Here is a 21,881-nt window from a genome sequence, read left to right as displayed (position 1 = left end):
AAACTCAGCAGGTCTGGCAGCATCGGCGGAGAAGAAAAGAGTTGACGTTTCGAGTCCTCATGACCCTTCGACAGAACTTGAGTTCGAGTCCAAGAAAGAATTGAAATATAAGCTGGTTTAAGGTGTGTGTGTTGGGAGTGGAGAGATAGAGAGACAGAGAGGTGGAGGGGGTTGGTGTGGTTGTAGGGACAAACAAGGAGTGATAGAAGAAGATCATCAAAAGGTGTCAACGACAATAGTACAATAGAACACATAGGTGTTAAACTCATCTTCCGACTAGGGACTTTACAGCCTTCCGGACTGAATATTGAATTCAACAACTTTAGGTCGTGAGCTCCCTCCCCCATCCCCACCCCCTTTCTGTTTCCCCCTTCCTTTTTTTTTTCCAATAATAAAGATTTTCCTTTTCCCACCTATTTCCATTATAAAAAAAAATAAAAAAAAATATAAAAAAAAAACCCCCACTAGAGCTATACCTTGAGTGCCCTACCATCCATTCTTAATTAGCACATTCGTTTAGATAATATCACCAACTTTAACTTCAACACCTATGTGTTCTATTGTACTATTGTCGTTGACATCTTTTGATGATCTGCTTCTATCACTGCTTGTTTGTCCCTACAACCACAACACCCCCCACCTCTCTCTCTCTCTATCTCTCCGCACCCCCCCACACACACCTTAAACCAGCTTATATTTCAACTCTTTCTTGGACTCGAACTCAAGTTCTGTCGAAGGGTCATGAGGACTCGAAACGTCAACTCTTTTCTTCTCCGCCGATGCTGCCAGACCTGCTGAGTTTTTCCAGGTAATTCTGTTTTTGTTTTGTATCAGGAGCAGGAGCCCTGGCTGATTTCCCCTCTCTCTATCCCACAGGTCAATGGACAATGATCAGGAGCAGGTACCCTGCCTGATTTACCCCCTCTCTCTCTAACCCAGGGATCACTGGACAGTGATCAGGTGCAGGCACTCTGGCTGACTTGCCCCCTCTCTTTAACCGAGGAATGAGTGGACAATGATTAGGAGCAGGAACCCTGGCTGATTTCCCCTCTGTCTTTTTAACCCTGGGGTCATTGTACAGAGATCAGGAACAGCAACCCTGGCTGCTTCCCACCTCTCTTGAACCGAGGAGGCACTGGACAGAGATCAGGAGCAGGAACCCTGGCTGATTTCCTCTCTCTCTCTAACCCAGGTGTCACTGGACAGTGATCGGGAGCAGGAACCCTGACTGATTTCCTCTCTCTCTAACCCTGTCTGATAGGAAGGGCTGAGTTGATGGTTCCCGTTACTAACTCTCCTGGACTGTATGCAGTTTACAGACCTGGCGGTTTATTCTCTCTCCACATCGTCCACCAGCTTCATGTTTCCATGTCACAACCACACTTTGTTCTGTGGTCTGCAACTTTATTTTCCAATGCACATTGTATCTTGTTCCATCTTACAAAGCAACCTCTGCTGTTAAACCACATGTAAAGACACATGACAACTTGAAACTTAACTTTGAGAAGGTAAATGCGGCAGCTTTTGACAACTCTGACCGAGTGTCACATCACCTGTTGATCATTGATTCAGTTTCCCGTAGAAACATAGATCTGGCTGATTGTGTCTGTTCTCCAGTTGAATGCTACTTCCCACCCCTTTGTCTATGGTCCTGTTCAATACAAATATTTTTCACCTGTGTTGAGGGTTTCTGCCTCTGCCACTCTCTCAGGTGGAGGTTAGTAGTGGCCTGGGAGAAGGGGCCCACCACAGCAGATCTTTAACCCAGCGGTCAGTGGACAGTGATCAGGAGCAGGAACCCTGGCTGATTTCCAATCTCTCTCTAAGCCAGGTATCACTAGACATTTATCAGGAGCCGGAACCCTGGCTGCTTTCCCCTCTCTCTCTCTGTAACCCAGGGGCCACCAGACATTTAAATCAAAAACAGAAATAGAAATACCTGGAAAAACTCAGCAGGTCTGGCAGCATCGGCGGAGGAGAGCACAGTTGATGTTTCGAGTCCTCATGACCCTTCATCAGAACTAAGTAAAATAGGAAAGGGGTAAAATATAAGCTGGTTTAAGGGAAGAGGGTGGGTTTGGTTTGGTTGAGACAAGCAGCCAGTAATAGGTGGAGATAACCAAAAGCTGTCACAGACAAAAGAACAAAGAGGTATTGAAGGTGGTGATATTATCTAAAGGAATGTGCTAATTAAGAGTAGAAGACAGGACAGATAAGTTACAGATAGCTCTAGTGGGGGTGGGGGAATACTAAAAGGTAGAAATAAACAATGGGTGGAAATACATTTAAAAATAATGGGAATAAGTGGGAAAAGAAAAATATATATAAATTATTGGAAAAAACAGAAAGGATGGGGAAGAAACGGGAGGGGGGTGGGGATGGAGGAGAGAGTTCAAGATCTAAAATCGTTGAACTCAATATTCAGTCCGGAAGGCTGTAAAGTGCCTAGTCGGAAGATGAGGTGGTGTTCCTCCAGTTTGCGTTGGGCTTCACTGGAACAATGCAGCAAGCCAAGGACAGACATGTGGGCAAGAGAGCAGGGTGAAGTGTTGAAATGGCAAGCGACAGGGAGGTCTGGGTAATGATTGCGGACAGACCGAAGGTGTTCTGCAAAGCGGTCGCCCAGTCTGCATTTGGTCTCTCCAATGTAGAGGAAACCGCATTGGGAGCAGTGAATGCAGTAGACTATGTTGAGGGAAGTGCAAGTGAAAAGGTGCTTTGCTTGAAAGGAGTGTTTGGGCCCTTTGATGGTGAGGAGGGGGGAAGTGAAGGGGCAGGTGTTGTATCTTCTGCGGTCGCATGGGTAGGTGCCATGGGCGGGGGTTGAGGAGTAGGGGGTGATCGAGAAGTGGACCAGGGTGTCCCAAAGGGAACGATCTCTACCGAATGCCACCAGGGGGTGTGAAGGGAAGATATGTTTGGTGGTGGAATCATGCTGGAGTTGGTGGAAATGGCGGAGGATAATCCTTTGAATGCGGAGGCTGGTGGGGTGATAAGTGAGAACAAGGGGGACCCTATCATGTTTCTGGGAGGGAGGAGAAGGCATGAGGGCGGACGCACGGGAGGTGGGCCGGACACGGTTGAAGGCCCTGTCAACCACCATGGGTGGAAAACCTCGGTTAAGGAAGAAGGAGCACATGTCAGTGGAACTGTCTTTGAAAGTGGCATCATCAGAACAAATGCGATGGAGGTGAAGGAGCTGAGAGAATGGGATGGAGTCCTTACAGGAAGCGGGGTGTGAGGAGCTATAGTCAAGGTAGCTGTGGGAGTCGGTAGGTTTGTAATGGAAATTGGTGGACAGTCTATCACCAGAAATTGAGACAGAGAGGTCAAGGAAGGGAAGGGAAGTGTCAGAGATGGACCATGTAAAAATGATCGAGGGGTGGAGATTGGAAGCAAAGTTAATAAATTTTTCCAGGTCCCGATGAGAGCATGAAGCAGCACCGAAGTAATCATCGATGTACCGGAGAAAGAGTTGTGGGAGGGGGCCGGAGTAGGACTGCAACAAGGAATGTTCCACATACCCCATAAAGAGACAGGCATAGCTGGGGCCCATGCGGGTACCCATAGCCACACCTTTTATTTGGAGGAAGTGAGAGGAGTTGAAGGAGAAATTGTTCAGTGTGAGAACAAGTTCAGCCAGACGGAGGAGAGTAGTGGTGGATGGGGATTGTTCGGGCATCTGTTCGAGGAAGAAGCTAAGGGCCCTCAGACCATCCTGGTGGGGGATGGAGGTGTAGAGGGATTTGACGTCCATGGTGAAGAGGAAGCGGTTGGGGCCAGGGAACTGGAAATTGTTGATGTGACGTAAGGTGTCAGAGGAATCACGGATGTAGGTGGGAAGGGACTGGACAAGGGGAGAGAGAAGGGAGTCAAGATAACGAGAAATGAGTTCTGTGGGGCAGGAACAGGCTGACACAATCGGTCTACCAGGACAGTTCTGTTTGTGGATTTTGGGTAGGAGGTAGAAGCGGGCTGTCCGAGGTTGGGCAACTATCAGGTTGGAAGCTGTAGAAGGAAGATCTCCAGAGGAGATGAGGTCAGTGACAATCCTGGAAACAATGGCTTGATGTTCAGTGGTGGGGTCAAGGTCCAGGCAGAGGTAGGAGGAAGTGTCTGCGAGTTGATGCTCAGCCTCCGCGAGGTAGAGGTCAGTGCGCCAGACAACAACAGCACCACCCTTGTCAGCGGGTTTGATGACAATGTTAGTGTTGAACCTGAGAGAACGGAGTGCAGTAAGTTCCAGTCCTACTCCAGCCCCCTCCCACAACTCTTTCTCCAGTACATCGATGATTACTTTGGTGCTGCTTCATGCTCTTGTCGGGACCTGGAAAAATTTATTAACTTTGCTTCCAATCTCCACCCCTCCATCATTTTCACATGGTCTACTTCTGACACTTCCCTTCTTTTCCTTGACCTCTCTGTCTCAATTTCTGGTGATAGACGGTCCACCAATATCCATTACAAGCTTACCGACTCCCACAGCTACCTCGACTACAGCTCCTCACACCCTGCTTCCTGTAAGGACTCCATCCCATTCTCTCTGTTCCTTCGCCTCCGTCGCATCTGTTCTGATGATGCCACTTTCAAAAACAGTTCCTCTGACATGTCCTCCTTCTTCCTTAACCGAGGTTTTCCACCCACGGTCATTGACAGGGCCCTCAACCGTGTCCGGCCCATCTCCCGTGCATCCACCCTCACGCCTTCTCCTCCCTCCCAGAAACATGATAGGGTCCCCCTTGTCCTCACTTATCACCCCACCAGCCTCCGCATTCAAAGGATCATCCTCCGCCATTTCCACCAACTCCAACATGATTCCACCACCAAACACATCTTCCCTTCACACCCCCCCCCCCCGGTGGCATTCGGTAGGGATCGTTCCCTCCGGGCCACCCTGGTCCACTCCTCCATCACCCCCTACACCTCAACCCCCTCCCACGGCACCTTCCCATGCAACCACAGAAGATGCAACACCTGCCCCTTCCCCTCTCCTCACCGTCCAAGGGCCCAAACATTCCTTTCAATTGAAACACCTTTTCACTTGCACTTCCCTCAACTTAGCCTACTGCATTCGTTGCTCCCAATGCGGTTTCCTCTACATTGGAGAGACCAAACGCAGACTGGGTGACCGCTTTGCAGAACACCTTCGGTCTGTCCACAAGCATGACCCAAACCTCCCTGTCGCTTGCCATTTCAACACACCACCCTGCTCTCTTGCCCACATGTCTGTCCTTGGCTTGCTGCATTGTTCCAGTGAAGCTCAACACAAACTGGAGGAACAGCACCTCATCTTCCGACTAGGCACTTTACAGCCATCCGGACTGAATATTGAGTTCAACAATTTTAGATCTTGAACTCTCTCCTTCATCCTCACCCTCCTCCCGTTTCTTCCCCATCCTTTTCATTTTTTCCAATAATTTATATATATTTTTCTTTTCCCATCTATTTCCATTATTTTTAAATGTATTTCCACCCATTGTTTATTTCTACCTTTTAGTATTCCCCCACCCCCACTAGAGCTAGCTGTACGTTATCTATCCTGTCTTCTACTCTTAATTAGCACATTCCTTTAGATAATTTTATTTCTGTTTCTGTTTTTGTTTTGGATTTCCAGCATCCACAGTTTTTTGCTTTTGCCACTGGACATTTATCTGGAGCAGGAACTCTGGCTGATTTCCCCCCTCTCATTAACCAAGGAAAGACTGGGCAATGATCAGGGGCAGGAATCCTGGCTGATTTCCGGGTTCTCTCTCTCTTTAACCCAGGGGTCATTGAACGGTGATCAGGAGCAGGAAGCCTGGCTGATTTCCCCTCTCTCTCTGTCTTACCCAGGGTCACTGGACAATGATCAGGAGTAGGAACTCTGGCTTATTTCCCCTCTCTCTCTAACTCAGGAATCACTGGACAGTGATCAGGAGTAGGAGCCATGGCTGATTTCCCCTCTCTATGCCAGTGGTAACTGTGCAGTGATCAGGAGCAGGAACCCTGGCAAATTTCCCCCCTCCCTCTAAGCCAGGGATCACTGGACATTTATCAGGAGCACAAATCCTGGCTTATTTCCCCACTCTCTCTACCCCAGGAGTCACTGGAAAATGATCAGGAGCAGGAACCCTTGCTGATTTCCCCCCTCTCTCTCTCTCTCTAACCCAGGGCTCATGGAATCACAGTGCAGGAGAGACCCTTCGACCCATCGAGTCTGCACCGACAAGTGAGAAACACCTGACCTACCTACCTAATCCCATTTACCAGCACTTGGCCCATAGCCTTGAATGTTATGAGGTGCCAAGTGCTCATCCAGGTACTTTTTAAAGGATGTGAGGCAACCCGCATCCACCACCCTCCCAGGCAGCGCATTCCAGACTGTCACCACCCTCTGGGTAAAAAAGTTTTTCCTCATCTCCCCACTAAACCTCCTGCCCCTCACCTTGAACTTATGCCCCCTTGTGACTGACCCTTCAACTAAGGGGAACAGCTGCTCCCTATCCACCCTGTCCATGCCCCTCATAATCTTGTACACCTCGATCAGGTCACCCCTCAGTCTTCTCTGCTCCAATGAAAACAACCCAAGTCTATCCAACCTCTCTTCACAACTTAAATGTTTCATCCCAGGCAACATCCAGAGGACATCTCCTCTGTCCCCTCTCCAGTGCAATCACATCCTTCCTATAATGTGGTGACCAGAACTACACACAGTACTCCAGCTGTGGCCTCACCAAGGTTCTATACAACTCCAACATGACCTCCCTACTTTTGTAAGCTATGCCTCGATTGATAAAGGCAAGTGTTCCATATGCCTTTTTCACCACCCCACTAACATGCCCCTCCGTCTTCAGAGATCTAAGGACACACACGCCAAGGTCCCTTTGTTTCTCAGAACTTCCTAGTTCCATGCCATTCATTGAATACTTCCTTGTCAAATTACTCCTTCCAAAGTGTATCACCTCACACTTTTAAGGGTTAAATTCCATCTGCCACTTTTCTGCCCATTTTATCATCCCATCTATATCTTCCTGTAGCCCAAGACACTCAACCTCACTGTTAACCACCCGGCCAATCTTTGTGTCATCCGCAAACTTACTAATCCTACCCCCCATATAGTCATCTATGTTGTTTATATAAATTACAAATAATAGGAGACCCAGCACAGATCCCTGTGGTATGCTACTGGACACTGGCTTCCAGTCACTAAAGCATCCTTCTGTCATCACCCTCTGTCTCCTACAACTAAGCCAATTTTGAATCCACCTTATCAAATTACCCTGTATCCCATGTGCATTTGCCTTCTTTATAAGTCTCCCATGTGGTACTTTGTCAAAGGCTTTGCTGAAATCCATATAAACTACATCAAGTGCACTACCCTCATCTACACACCTGGTCACTTCCTCAAAAAATTCAATCAAATTTGTTAGGCATGACCTCCCTCTGACAAAGCCATGCTGACTATCCCTGATCAAACCTTGCCTCTCCAAGTGGAGATAGGTTCTCTCTTTCAGAATTTTCTCCAATAGTTTCCCTACCACTGACGTGTGACTCACTGGCCTGTAGTTCCCTTGCTTCTCTCTGCAACCCTTCTTAAATAGTGGAACCACATTAGCTGTTCTCCAGTCCTCTGGCACCTCCCCTGTGGCCAGAGAGGATTAAAAATTTGGGTCAGAGCCCCTGCAATCTTCTCCCTTGCCTCCCTCAGCAGTCTGGGACACAAATCATCTAGACCTAGAGATCTGTCCACTTTTAAGCCTGCCAACACCTCCAATACCTTGTCACTCCCTATATCAATTTGCCTAAGAACCTCACAGTCTCTCTCCCCGAGTTCGATACCTTCATCCTCATTCTCTTGGGTGAAGACAGATGTGAACTGCCCGCTATCTTGTTGGGCTTTCTATGTACTGGCTAAAAAGGTTCTTCTGCATGCAGCTTAATAATTTTGCTCCCTCCCTACCTTAGTTAAAATCCCTGACTATTACTGCCCTATCATTCTTACACATCTCTGAAATTTGATGACATATTTGATCCTCTATCTCTCCCTGACTGTTTGGGGGCCTATACCACACACCCAACAGCGTGTTTGCCCCTTTTGTGTTTTTTACTTCTGTCCATATGGCCTCATTCAATGATCCTTCCAAGACATCATCCCTCCTCACTGCTATAATGTATTCCTTGATCAATATTGTGAACCCACCACCTCTTCTATCCCCCTCTCTATCCTGTCTGAATACCCTAGAACCAGGAATGTTGAACTGCCAATCCTGCCCTTCTTTTAGCCAAGTATCGATCAAAACTATGAGATCATACTCCCGTGTGCCTATCTGTGCCCTCAGCTCATCTAATTCCTCAGTCCCTTTGCATTAAAATATATTCCGTTTAGCCTTGTTAAACTCACTTCTTTCTTATCTGGCCTGTGTTTCCTCTGCTTTCCAGACTCACTTACTCGCGTTTTAACTTCAGATCCCAACTCAGCTTCTCTCCCCTCTGAACTACTTTTCAGGATCCCATCCCCCTGCCAATTTAGTTTAAATCCATCCCAACAACATTAACAAACCTCCCCATGGCGATGTTGGTCCTGTTCCTGTTTAGATGTAACCCGTCCAACTTGTACAGGTCCCACCTCCCCCAGAAACAGTCCCAATGCCCCAGGAATCTAAAGCCCTCCCTCCTGCATCATCTCTCCAGCCACACATTCACCTGCTCTATCCTTCTGTTCCTATACTCACTACTGCGTGGCACCGGGAGTAATCCAAAGATTACCACCTTTGAAGTCCTGCTTTCCAATTTCCTACCTAACTCCCTAAAGTCTACTTGCGGGACCTCATTTCTCTTTCTTCTTATGTCATTGGACCCAACAAGGACCACGACCTCTGGCTGTTCCCCCTCCCCCTTCAGAATGCCCTGCAGCCATTCCCTGACATCCTTGACCCTGGCACCCGGGAGGCAACCACCATCCTGGAGTCACGTCCATGGCCACAGAAGTGCCTTTCTACACCCCTCACTAATGAATCCCTTCCCACTATTGCCCTTCCACACTTCTTGCTCCGCCCCCCGAGCAGCTGGACCACCCACAGTGCCATGGCCTTGCATCTGATTGGCCTCCACAGAGGAACCGTCACTCTCACCGTTTTCCAAAAGCAGTTTGCGAGTGAGATGCACTCGGGCGATTCCCTCACTACCTGCCTTGTCCCCATCTTCTGTTTGGCGGTCACTCATTCCCTCTCTGCTTGCACTTCCTTAAGCTGTGGGGTGACCACATCCTGAGACGTGTTATCCACGACCCTCTCAGCCCCGTGAATACACTGTAGTGTCCCCAGCTGCTGCTCAAGCACCAAAACCCGGAGCTCGAGTTCACAGAATCACAGAATCACAGAGCAGAAGAGGCCCTTCGGCCCATCGAGTCTGCACCAACACGTGAGAAACACCTGACCTACCTACCTAATCCCATTTACCAGCACTTGGCCCATAGCCTTGAATGTTATGAGGTGCCAAGTGCTCATCCAGGTACTTTTTAAAGGATGTGAGGCAACCCGCCTCCACCACCCTCCCAGGCAGTGCATTCCAGACCCTCACCACCCTCTGGGTAAAAAAGTTTTTACACGGGGGTGTCTTTTAGAGTCAATAGATAGAATGTTTTGGACGGCAAGGTTTCCCACCCTGGGTTGCAAGGACCAGGGGGAGGTTGGGAGATGCAGGCCTTGAGGGAGCTCCCATCAGGAAAGGAGCCTGTGAGAGAGGTAACACACCCCCTTCCCACCCAAAACCTGATCAGGCTAACCAGCCGGGCCCGTCCCCCACCTCCCATCGGCTCCCCCCTGCCCCGTCCCTCACCTCCTCCCACCGGCATCCCCCCCTTGTCCCTCACCTCCTCCCACCGGCTTCCCCCCCTCGTCCCTCACCTCCTCCCACTGGATTTCCCACGTCCCTCACCTCCTGCCACCCTTTTAAGTATTATGACCAGATTGGAAGTGACCATTAATTCACCACTTATGGGCCTCATTTGGGGTGTGGATAGACAGGCAGCTCCAGGCCTCACCCATCCCACTCTGTAAAATGTCTGTCAGGTGGATGTGGGCAGGTAAGCAGAGGAAGGACACCCAGGGAATTGTACAGCCCCCTACCCCCCCACCGCCACTCACCCCCCCGATGTTTTCTGCCCAACCCCACCCCCCCCCAACTCACCCCCGATGTTTTCTGCCCACTCCCCACCCCCCACTCACCCCCCAATGTTTTCTGCCCACCCCCCCCCACTCACCCCCTGATGTTTTCTGCCCACCCCCACTCACCCCCCGATGTTTTCTGCCCACCCCCACTCACCCCCCACTCACCCCCCGATGTTTTCTGCCCAGTAGTACAGGATAAAATTAATAGCCACTTGGACCAGCATTGATTTCTGTAGGAAAATTGTGTTTGACTAATTTAATTAGGATTTTGTTGAGGTAACAGAAGGTATTGATTAAGGTCAGAGCAGTAACTATGGATTTCCAAATGGCATTTGAGAACCTGTTAGGGTTTTTAGCAAAAGCTAAAGATAATGTATCAGAGAAACATTGGCTGCATGGATGCAAAGATGGTAAGAAATGTGAGATAGGGAGTAGTGGTGAGCGATTGTTTTTCAGACTGAAGGGAGGAATCCAGTGGGTTCCCCAGAGGTCACTGCTGACATTGGGACTTGAGTTAGAATGTAAAGGGCTCAATTTTGAAATTTGCAGATGGCACAAAACTTGGAAGTGGGTTAAACAGTGAGGAAGATTTGAAGAGGACATACAGGAAATGGAACATTCCTTGTTCCAGTCCTACTCAGGCCTCCTCCCACAACTGTTTCTCTGGGCCATCGATGACTGTTTTGGTGCAGCTTCATGCTCTCATCTGGACCTGGAACAATTTATCAATTTTGCTTCCAATTTCCACCCCTCCATCATTTTCACATGGTCCATCACTGACACTTCCCTTCCCTTCCTTGACCTCTGTGTCTCAATTTCTGGTGATAGGCTGTCCACCAATATCCATTGCAGGACCACCAACATCCACACAGCTACCTCGACTACAGCTCCTCACACCCCACTTCCTGTTAGGATTCCATCCCATTCTCTCAGTTCCTTCGCCTCCTGTTCCGATGATGCCACTTTCCCAAATGGCGCTTCTGATATGTCTTCCTTCTTCCTTAGCCGAGGTTTCCCACTCAGTGTGGTTGACAGGACCCTCAACTGTGTCCGACCCATCTCCCGTGCATCTGCCCTCACACCTTCCTCTCCCTCCCAGAACTCTGATAGGTTCCCCTTACTTTTCACCCCACCAGCCTCTCCATTCAAAGGATCATCCTCTGCCATTTCTGTCAACTCCAGCATGATGCCACCACCAAACACATCTTCTCTTCACCCCCTGTCGGCATTCCGTAGGAATCATTCCCTCTGTGACACCCTGGTCCATTCCTCCATCACCCCCTCCCATGGCACCTTCCCATGCAACCGCAGAAGGTGCAACACCTTCCTTTACTTCCCCCCTCCTTACCGTCCAAGGGCCCAAACACTCCTTTCAAGTGAAGCAGCATTTCACTTGCACTTCCCTCAATTTAATCTACTGCATTCGCTGCTCCCAATGTGGTTTCCTCTACATTGGAGAGACCAAACGCAGACTGGGTGACCGCTTTGTCTGTCCGGTCTGTCCGCAAGCATGACCCAGACCTCCCTGTCGCTTGCCATTTCAACACATCACCCTGCTCTCATGCCCACATGTCCGTCCTTGGCTTGCTGCATTGTTCCAGTGAAACTCAACGCAAACTGGAGGAACAGAACTTCATCTTCCGACTAGGCACTTTACAGCCTTCCGGACTGAATATTGAGTTCAACAACTTCAGATTATGAACTCTCTCCTCCATCCTTGCCCCTTTTTTTATCCCCCTTTTCCATATTCATTTTCATTATTTAATTTTTATTTTTACCATTTATTTTAATTATTTTTTATTTTAATTTGTATTCATTGTTTTATCCCCACCTTTTATCCTATTTTTGATCTTCTTTCCCACTGCCGTCCCCTCCCCCACCCCACCCCCACTAGAGGGTCCGTCACTGGTTCGTGTTGTTCTTTCCACAGTGCTTACCCTTGTCCTGCTATTATTACATTCTGCTTTCTGATCTTAATGCCACCATCAGCACCCCCTTTAGCCAGTATCATTAACACCCCTTTATCCTTTTGTTTATGACATCTCTGGCAATCTCTCCTTTACCTCCACCTATCGCTGGCCTTCTATCCAGCTTTACCTGCTCCACCCTCCTTAAACAGTATCAATTTCATCATATTTTTACTCCTCTTTAGCTTTGAAGAAGAGTCATACGGACTCAAAGCGTTAACTCTGTTTTTCTCTCCACAGATTCTGTCAGACCTGTTGACTTTTTGTAGCATTTTCTGTTTTAGTTGTAGGTAGGTTCTAGATAGCCAAGGGAATCAAAGTTTATCAGGGTTAAATGGGAACTTAAAACACAAGAAGATCAGCCATGGTCTTATTAAATGGCGGAGTAGGCTCGAGGGGCCTAATGGGCTACTCCTGTTCCTATTTCTTCTGTTCTCATGTTCTTATTGGCTGAGGGGGCAATAACCAGAGGGACACAGATTGAGGGCGATTGGCAAAAGAAGCAGAACAGACACAAGGAAAACCACAAACATTGGTTGGGATTGGAAACATGTCCCCAAATGGTGAATGAATACAGATTCACAAGTGAAACCTTAAAAGGGAGAGTGTATCAATTATGCAATCTGAGGAAAAAGAAAGGGATTGAGATGACTAGATTTCCCTACAAAAGAGCCAGCATATAATTGATGGGCTGAATGGCTGCCAACTGTACTGTACTTTCTACCATTCCATAAATACAAACTTTTTTTATTCAATCATGGGATGTGGGCTGCGCTGGCTGGGCCAGCATTTATTGCCCATCCCTAGTTGCCCTTGAGAAGATGGTGAGAAGATGGAGAGCTGCCTTCTTGAACTGCTGGAGTCCATGTGGTGTAGGTACACACACACTGCTGTTAGGGAGGGAGTTCCAGGCTTTTGACACAGCAACAGTGAAGGAACGGCGATATATTTCCAAGTCAGGCTTGGAGAGGAATCTCTAGGAGGTGGATTGCCCATGCATCTGCTGCCCTAGTCCTTCTGGGTGGTAGAGGCGGTGGGTTTGGAGGGTGCTGTCTAAGGAGCCTTGGTGAATTCCTGCAGTGCATCTTGTAGCTGGTACACACTGCTGCTACTGTGCGTCAGTGGTGGAGGGAGTGAATGTTTGTGGATGTGGTGCCAATCAAGTGGCTGCTTTTCCCTGGATGGTGTCAAGCTTCTTGAGTGTTTTGGGAACTGCACTCATCCAGGCAGGTGGGGAGTATTCCATCACACTCCTGACTTGTGCCTTGTAGATGGTGGACAGGCTTTGGGGAGTCAGGAGGTGAGTTACTCACCACAGGATTCCCAGTCTCTAACCTGCTTTTGGAGCCACGGTATAATGTGGCTAGTCCAGTTCAGTTTCTGGTCAATGCTAACCCCCAGGATGTTGATGGTGGGAGATTCAGTGATGGTAATGCCGTTGAACATCAAGGGGCAATGGTTGGATTTTCTCCTGTTGGAGATGGTCATTGCCTGTCACTTATGTGGTGCGAATGTTACTTGCCACTTGTCAGGCCAGGCCTGGATATTGTCCAGATCTTGCTGCGTTTGGACACGGACTGCTTCAGTATCTGAGGAGTCGTGAATGGTGTTGAACATTATGCAATCATCAGCGAACATCCCCACTTCTGACCTTATGATGGAAGGAAGGTCATTGATGAAGCAGCTGAAGATGGTTGGGCCGAAGACACTAACCCTGAGGAACTCCTGCAGTGATGTCCTGGAGCTGAGATGACTGACCTCCAACAACCACAACCATCTTCCTTTGTGCTAGGTATGACTCCAACCAGCAGAGAGTTTCCCCCTGATTCCCATTGACTCCAGTTTTGCTAGGGCTCCTTGATGCCACACTCGGTCAAATGCTGCCTTGATGTCAAGGGAGTCACTCTCACCTCACCTCAGGAGTTCAGCTCTTTTGTCCATGTTTGAACCAAGGCTGTAATGAGGTCAGGAGCTGAGTGGCCCTGGCAGAACCCAAACTGGGTGTCAATGAGCAGGTTATTGCTAAGCAAGTGCCTCTTGATAGCACTGTTGATGACCCCTTCCATTACTTTACTGATGATCGAGAGTAGACTGATGGGGCGGTAATTGGCTGTGTTGGATTTGTCCTGCTTTTTGTGTACATGACATTCCTGGGCAATTGTCCACACAGCCGGCTAGATGCCAGTGTTGAAGCTGCACTGGAACAGCTTGGCTAGGAGTGCGGCAAGTTCTGGAGCACAAGTCTTCAGTACTATTGCTGGAATATTGTCAGGTCCCATAGCCTTTGCAGTATCCAGTGACTTCAGCCGTTTCTTGATATCATGTGAAGGGAATCGAATTGGCTGAAAACTGGCATCAGTGATGCTGGAGACCTCCAGAGGAGGCTGAGATGGATCATCCACTCGATACTTTTGGCTGAAGATTATAGCAAATGTTTCAGCCTTATCTTTTGCACTGATGTGCTGGGCTCCTCCATCATTGAGGATGGGGATATTTGTGGAGCCTCCTCCTCCAGTGAGTAGTTTAATTGTCCACCACCATTCACGACTGGATGTGGCAGGACTGCAGAGCTTAGATCTGATCTGTGGTTGTGGGATCGCTTAGCTCTGCCTATCACTTGCTGCTTATGCTGTTTGGCAAGTATTCCTGTTACATAGCTTCACCAGGTTGACACCTCATTTTGAGGTATGTCTGGTGCTGCTCCTGACATGCCCTGCTGAACTCTTCATTGAACCAGGGTTGATCCCCTGGCTTGATGGTAATGGTAGAGTGGGGGATATACCAGGCCATGAGGTTACAGATTGTGTTCGAGTTCAATTCTGCTGCTGCTGTTGTCTCACAGCACCTCACGGAATCCTGAGTTGCTAGATCTGTATGAATTCAATCCCATTTAGCACAGTGGTAGTGCCACACAACACGATGGAGGGTATCCTCAATGTGACTATGGGACTTCGTCTCCACAATGACTGTGTGGTGGTCACTCCTACTGATACTGTCATGGACAGATGCATCTGCGGCTGGCAGTTTGGTGAGGATGAGGTCAAGTATGCTTCTCCCTCTTGTTGGTTCCCTCACCATCTGCTGCAGACCCAGTCTTGCAGCTATGTCCTTTAGGACTCAGCCAGCTCAGTCTGTAGTGGTGCTACCGAGCCACTCTTGGTGGTGGACGTTAAAGTCCCCCACCCAGAGTACATTCTGCACCCTCGCCACCCTCAGTGCTTCCTCCAAGTGATGTTTAACATGGAGGAAGCACTGATTCATCAGCTGAGGGAGGGCGGGACGTGGTAATCAGCAGGAGGTTTCCTTGCCCATGTTTGACCTGCTGCCATGAGACTTCATGGGGTCCAGAGTCGATGTTGAGGACTCCCAGGGTAACTCCCTCCCAACTGTATATCACTGTGTCACCACCTCTGCTGGGCCTGTCCTGCTGGTAGTGGTGGTGTCTGGGACATTATCTGTAAGGTATGATTCTGTGAGGATGACTGTGTCAGGCTGTTGCTTGACTAGTCTGTGAGACAACTCTCCCAATTTTGGCACTAGTCCCCAGATGTTAGTAAGGAGGATTTTGCAGGGTCGATAGGGCTGAGATTGCTGTTGCTGTTTCTTCTGGAGCCTCGGTCGATGCTGGGTGGTCCGTCCGGTTTCATTCCTTACTTGTGAATTTGTAGTGGTTTGTTACAACTGAGTCAGCTGTGGGTCTGGAGTCACGTGTAGGCCAGACCCGGTAAGGGCAACAGATTTCCTTAGTGAACTAGATGAGTTTTCACGACAATCGGCAATGGTTTCATGATCATCAGCCTCCTATTAATTCCATATTTTTATTGGATTCAAATTCTGCCGTGCCCAGAGCATTACGCTGGGTCTCTCAGTTACTAGTCCAGCAACAATACCACTTCGCTATCGCCTCCCCAGGGTAAGGTGAGGAGGACCAGGGGAAACTAAAAATCTTCTTGATCTGGATGAGTCATCAGTTCTATTGGTGAGAACAATGTGTCGGAGTTTTAATCTTCAGACTACTGACCACTGCTTCTCACCTACAGTTCTGTGGTCACTGACTGCTTTTACAAGATCTCTTCAGCTCTTGCTCTCTTTCATCACCAACAGCTTGCTCAGTGATCTATATAAACTGCAGTCTCCCACTTGCAGATACAGCTGTGACAGTGACTGTCTTCATCACCATGGCTCCAATCCTGGTTCTTCTCACCTTCCTGGTTGTGGCTGACTGCTGTGTGTAAGTATTGCAGGGCTGACTGAGTGACAGTATCATTCCTCCACCTCTATGACATTACCTGTCCCTGATCCAGTCGCATCTGCTGCTCAAACTCTCATTCTTGTCTTTCTTACCTTTAGACTTCACGATTCTAAAATAATCCTGGCTGGTCTCCCACATCCTACCCTCCTGAGACTTGAGCTCGTCCAAACAACCTGTATTCCGAATTGTCTCTGGTCCCATACACACTGTGCTCACTGCCCAACTCTGGGGGCTTCATTGGCCCCCAGACCAGCAACACCTCCATTTTTAAATTCTCGTCCTTCTTTCTAAATCCCTCGATGGCCTCAACCTCCTCCTTATCTCTGTAATCCCCTCACTGCATCACGACTCTCAGACATATCTACTCTTCACCTTTTCTGGTTGTGGGTTCATGTCTTGCTCCACAAATGAAGCACAAAAATCTTAACTGTCACTCCAGGGCCGTACTGAGGGAGTGCTGCACTGTTGGAGGGTCAAAATTGAGGGAGTGCTGAACTGTAAAAGGATCAGTACTGAGGGAGTGCTGCACTGTCAGAGGGTCAGTACTGAGGGAGTGCTGCACTGTAAAAGGGTCAGTACTGAGGGTGTGCCACAATGCCAGAGGGTCAGTACTGAGGGGGCGCTGAACTGTTGGTCGGTCAGTACTGAGAGAGTGCTGCACTGTAAGAGTATCAGTACTGAGGGAGTGCTGCACTGTCAGAGGGTCAGTACTTAGGGAGTGCTGCACTGTCAGAGGGTCAGCACTGAGGGAGTGCTGCACTGTAAAAGGGTCAGTACTGAGGGTGTGCCACAATGCCGGAGGGTCAGCACTGAGGGGGTGCTGCACTGTTGGACGGTCAGTACTGAGAGAGTGCTGCACTGTAAGAGTATCAGTACTGAGAGTGCTGCACTGTCAAAGGGTCAGTACTGAGAAGAGTGCTGCACTGTAAGAGTATCAGTACTGAGGGAGTACTGCACTGTCAGAGGGTCAGTACTGAGGGAGTGCTGCACTGTAAATGGGTCAGTACTGAGGAAGTGCTGCACTGTAAAAGGGTCAGTACTGAGGGAGTGCCACAATGCCGGAGGGTCAGTACTGAGGGGGTGCTGCACTGTTGGACGGTCAGTACTAAGACAGTGCTGCACTGTAAGAGTATCAGTACTGAGGGAGTGCTGCACTGTCAGAGGGTCAGTACTGAGGGAGCGCTACAATGCCGGAGGGTCAGAGCTGAGGAAGTGCTGCAGTGTCAGAAGGTCAGTGCTGAAGGAGTGTGGCATTATTGGAGAGTCAATAGTGCAGGAGTGCTGCAGTGTCAGAGGGTCAGTACTGAGGGAGTGCTGCAGTGTCAGAGGGTCAGTACTGAGGGAGTGCTGCACTGTCAGAGGGTCAGTACTGAGGGTGTGCTGCACTGTAAAAGGGTCAGTACTGAGGGAGTGCCACAATGCCGGAGGTCAGTACTGAGGGAGTGCTGCACTGTAAAAGGGTCAGTACTGAGGGAGTGCCACAATGCCGGAGGGTCAGTACTGAGGGGGTGCTGCACTGTCAGAGAGTCAGTACTGAGAGAGTGCTGCACTGTAAGAGTATCAGTACTGAGGGAGTGCTGCACTGTCAGAGGGTCAGTACTGAGGGAGCGCCACAATGCCGGAGGGTCAGAGCTGAGGAAGTGCTGCAGTGTCAGAAGGTCAGTGCTGAAGGAGTGTGGCATTATTGGATGGTCAATAGTGCAGGAGTGTTGCAGTGTCAGAGGGTCAGTACTGAGGGAGTGCTGCACTATCAGAGGGTCAGTACTGAGGGAGTGCTGCACTGTCAGAGGGTCAGTACTGAGGAAGTGCTGCAGTGTCAGAAGGTCTGTGTTGAAGGAGTGTGGCATTGTTGGTGGGTCAATGGTGCAGGAATGCTGCATGGTCAGAAAGTCAATACTGAGGGAGTCCTGCATTGTCGCAGTGTCAGTATGGAGGGAGTGCTGCACTGTCAGAGGGTCTGTATTGAGACAACACTGTACTGTCCGAGGGTCAGTCCTGAGGTTATTCTGCACAGACAGGTGTCTGTACTGAGGGATTGCGCCATTGTTGGAGGGTCAGTACTGAGGGAGCACTGCACTGTCAAGGGATCAGTACTGAGGGAGTGCTGCACTGCCAGAGGATCAGTACTGAGGATGTCCTGCACCGTCAGAGTCAATACTGAAGGAGCATTGCACTATCTGAGGGTCATTACTGAGGGATTGCTTAACTATTGGATGGTCAGTGCAGATGGAATGCGGCATTGTTGGATGGTCAATAGTGCAGAAATGCTGCATGGTCGGAGGGTCAATACTGAGGGAGTCCTGCATTGTCGCAGGGTCAGCACAAACGGAGTGCTGCTCTGCCAGAGGGTCTGTACTGAGACAACATTGCACTGTCCGAGGGTCAGTCCTGAGGGAATTCTGCACAGACAGATGTCTGTACTGAGGGAGAGCTGAATTGCCAGAGGGTCAGTACTGAGAGAGTGCCACACTGTCAGAAGGTCAGTACTGAGGGAGTGCCACACTGTCAGAAGGTCAGCACTGAGGGTGTGCTGCACTGTCAGACAGTCAGTAATGAGAGAGTGCTGCACTATCAGGGGGTAAATACTGTGGGACTGCTGCACTGTTAGACAGTCAGTATTGAGAGAGTGTTGCACTGTCAGAGGATTAGTACTGAGGGAGGGTTGCACTGTCAGAAGGTCAGCACTGAGGGAGTCCTGCACTGTGGGAGAAGGTCAGTACTGAGGGAGTCAATGCACTGTCAGTTAATGAGTATTGTGGGATTGCTGCACTGTCAGAGGATCAGTGCAGTGCGAATGCTGCACTGTTGGAGGGTCAGTACAGTGGTCGTGCTGTGCTGTCAGAGGGGCAACCTTGAGGGAGTGCTGCACTGCCAGAAGGTCAGTATAGATGGAGTGCTGCACTGTCAGAGGGTCAGTACTGAGGGAGCATTGCACTGTCAGAGGGTCAGTACTGAAGGAGTGCTGCACTGTCAGAGGGTCAGTACTGAGGGAGTGCTGCACTGTCAGAGGGTCAGTACTGAGGGAGCATTGTACTGTCAGAGGGTCAGTACTGAGGGAGCGCTGCACTGTCAGAGGGTCAGTACTGAGGGAGCATTGCACTGTCAGAGGGTCAGTACTGAGGGAGCATTGCACTGTCAGAGGGTCAGTGCAGCGGGAGCGCTGCACTGTCAGAGGGTCAGTACTGAGGGAGCATTGCACTGTCAGAGGGTCAGTACTGAGGGAGCATTGCACTGTCAGAGGGTCAGTACTGAGGGAGCATTGCACTGTCAGAGGGTCAGTACTGAGCGAGCGCTGCTCTGTCAGAGGGTCAGTACTGAGGGAGCATTGCACTGTCGGGCATCAGTACTGAGGGATTGCTGCACTGATTTGGGGTCAGAACTGAGCGAGTGCCACAGCTTCAGAGCATCAATAATGAGGGAGTGCTGCACTGTCAGAGGGTCATTACTGTGGGCATTCTGCACTGTTAGAGAGTCAGTACTGAGGGGGTGCTGCACTGTCGGAGGGTCAGTAATGAGAGAGTGCTGCACAATCAGGGGGTAAATACTGTGGGACTGCTGCACTGTTAGACAGTCAGTATTGAGAGAGTGCCGCACTGTCAGAGCGTCAGTAACGAGGGAGTGCTGCACTGTCACAGGTTCAGTACTGAGGGAGTGCTGCACTGTCAGCGGGTCAGTACTGAGGGAGTGCTGCACTGTCAGAGGGTCAGGACTGAGGGAGTGCTGCACTGTCAGAGGGTCAGTACTGAGGGAGTGCTGCACTGTTAGTCGGTCAGTACTGAGAGAGTGCCGCACTGTCAGAGCATCCGTAACGAGGGAGTGCTGCACTGTCACAGGTTCAATACTGAGGGAGTGCTGCACTGTCAGAGGGTCAGTACTGAGGAAGTGCTGCACTGTCAGTGGGTCAGTACTGAGGGAGTTCTGCACTGTCACAGGTTCAGTACTCAGGGAGTGCTGCACTGTCAGAAGGTCAGTACTGAGAGAGTGCTGCACTGTCAGAGGATTGGTAACGAGGGAGTGCATTGGGGAGAGGGGTTCCTGAGTGACAGTGTGAGGGAGCTGGATTAACATCAGTAGAGATACAGTCAGTAACACAGGGCGCTGGGGGAGAGAGGGTTTCCTGAGTGACAGTGTGAGTGAGATGGATTAACATCAGTAGAGACACAGTCAGTAACACAGGGCGCTGGGGGGAGAGGGGTTACTGAATGACAGTGTGAGGGAGCTGGATTAACATCAGTACAGATACAGTCAGTAACACAGGGCGCTGGGGGGAGAGGGGTTACTGAGTGACAGTGTGAGGGAGCTGGATTAACATCAGTAGAGACACAGTCAGCAACACAGGGAGCTGGGGGGAGAGGGATTGCTGAGTGACAGTGTGAGGGAGCTGGACTAACATTAGTAGAGATATCGTCAGTAACACAGGGCGTTGGACTGCTTCAGTGACAATGTGAGGGAGCTGGATTAGCATGCATCCTCATTTTCCATCATGCAGCAAGACCTGGACAATCTCCAGGCCTGGCCTGACAAATGCTAGCACTATTCACACCACACAAGTGCCAGACAATGACCATTTCCAACAAGAGAGAGTCCAACCATCGGCCCTTGATGTTCAATGGCATTACCATCACTGAATCCCCTACTAACAACATCCTGGGGGTTACCATTGACCAAAAACTGAACTGGACTAGCAATATAAATACTGTGACTATAAGGGCAGGTCAGAGGCTGGGAATTGTGCGAGAGTAACTTACCTCCTGACTCCCCAAAGCCTATCCACCATCTACAAGGCATAAGTCAGGAGTGTGATGAAATACTCCCCACTTGCCTGGATGAGTGCAGCTCCCACAACACTCAAGAAACTCGACACTGTCCAGGACAAAGCAGCTGCTTGATCGGCATCACATCCACAAACATTCACTCCCTCCACCACCGACCCACAGTAGCAGCAGTGTGTACCATCTACAAGATGCACTGCAGGAATTCACCAAGGCTCCTTAGACATCACCTTCCAAACCCAAGACCACAACTATCTAGAAAGACAAGGGCAGCAGATAGATGGGAACACCACCACGTGGAAGTTCCCCTCCAAGTCACTCACCATTCTGACTTGGAAATATATCACTGTTCCTTCACTGTCGCTGGGTCAAAATCCTGGACTTCCTTCCTAACAGCACTGTGGGTGTACCTACACCACATGGACTGCAGCGGTTCAAGAAGGCAGCTCACCACCACCTTCTCAAGGGCAATTAGGGACGGGCAATAAATGCTGGCCCAGCCAGCGAAGCTCACATCCTGTAAAATGAATTTTAAAAAGCAGTGTGTTCCCGGTTGAGTAATTTGCAATGTTTTCTTGACAGCATCTTTAACTGGACAGAGTCGTCTGCCGATCCTCTTCTGGCAGTTCAATGGCCTCCGATAGTGTGTAAGGTAATATAATGTTTTTGTGATGGCAAAGTTGGAACCTGTTGCAGTATTACTGTTGTAACCACCCGTGTTCTCGTGTTGATTCGTGGACCA

The 21,881-nt window shown here is 49.5% G+C and overlaps 1 protein-coding gene across 1 annotated transcript in view; it reads left to right on the top strand.

The window, feature by feature from the left end:
• Positions 1 to 21,881, top strand: part of LOC121276836 (ribonuclease MC-like) — a 116,787-nt gene that overhangs the window by 3,291 nt on the left and 91,615 nt on the right. The window contains exon 2 of the mRNA XM_041185380.1: positions 21,722 to 21,791. Within this exon, the coding sequence (XP_041041314.1) occupies positions 21,722 to 21,791 (70 nt within the window). The remainder of the gene's footprint in view (positions 1 to 21,721; positions 21,792 to 21,881) is intronic.

The sequence above is a fragment of the Carcharodon carcharias genome, chromosome 4 (assembly GCF_017639515.1).
Source record: "Carcharodon carcharias isolate sCarCar2 chromosome 4, sCarCar2.pri, whole genome shotgun sequence".
NCBI classification, from domain to species: Eukaryota; Metazoa; Chordata; class Chondrichthyes; order Lamniformes; family Lamnidae; genus Carcharodon; species Carcharodon carcharias.
This window is presented reverse-complemented; position numbering and strand designations above follow the sequence as displayed.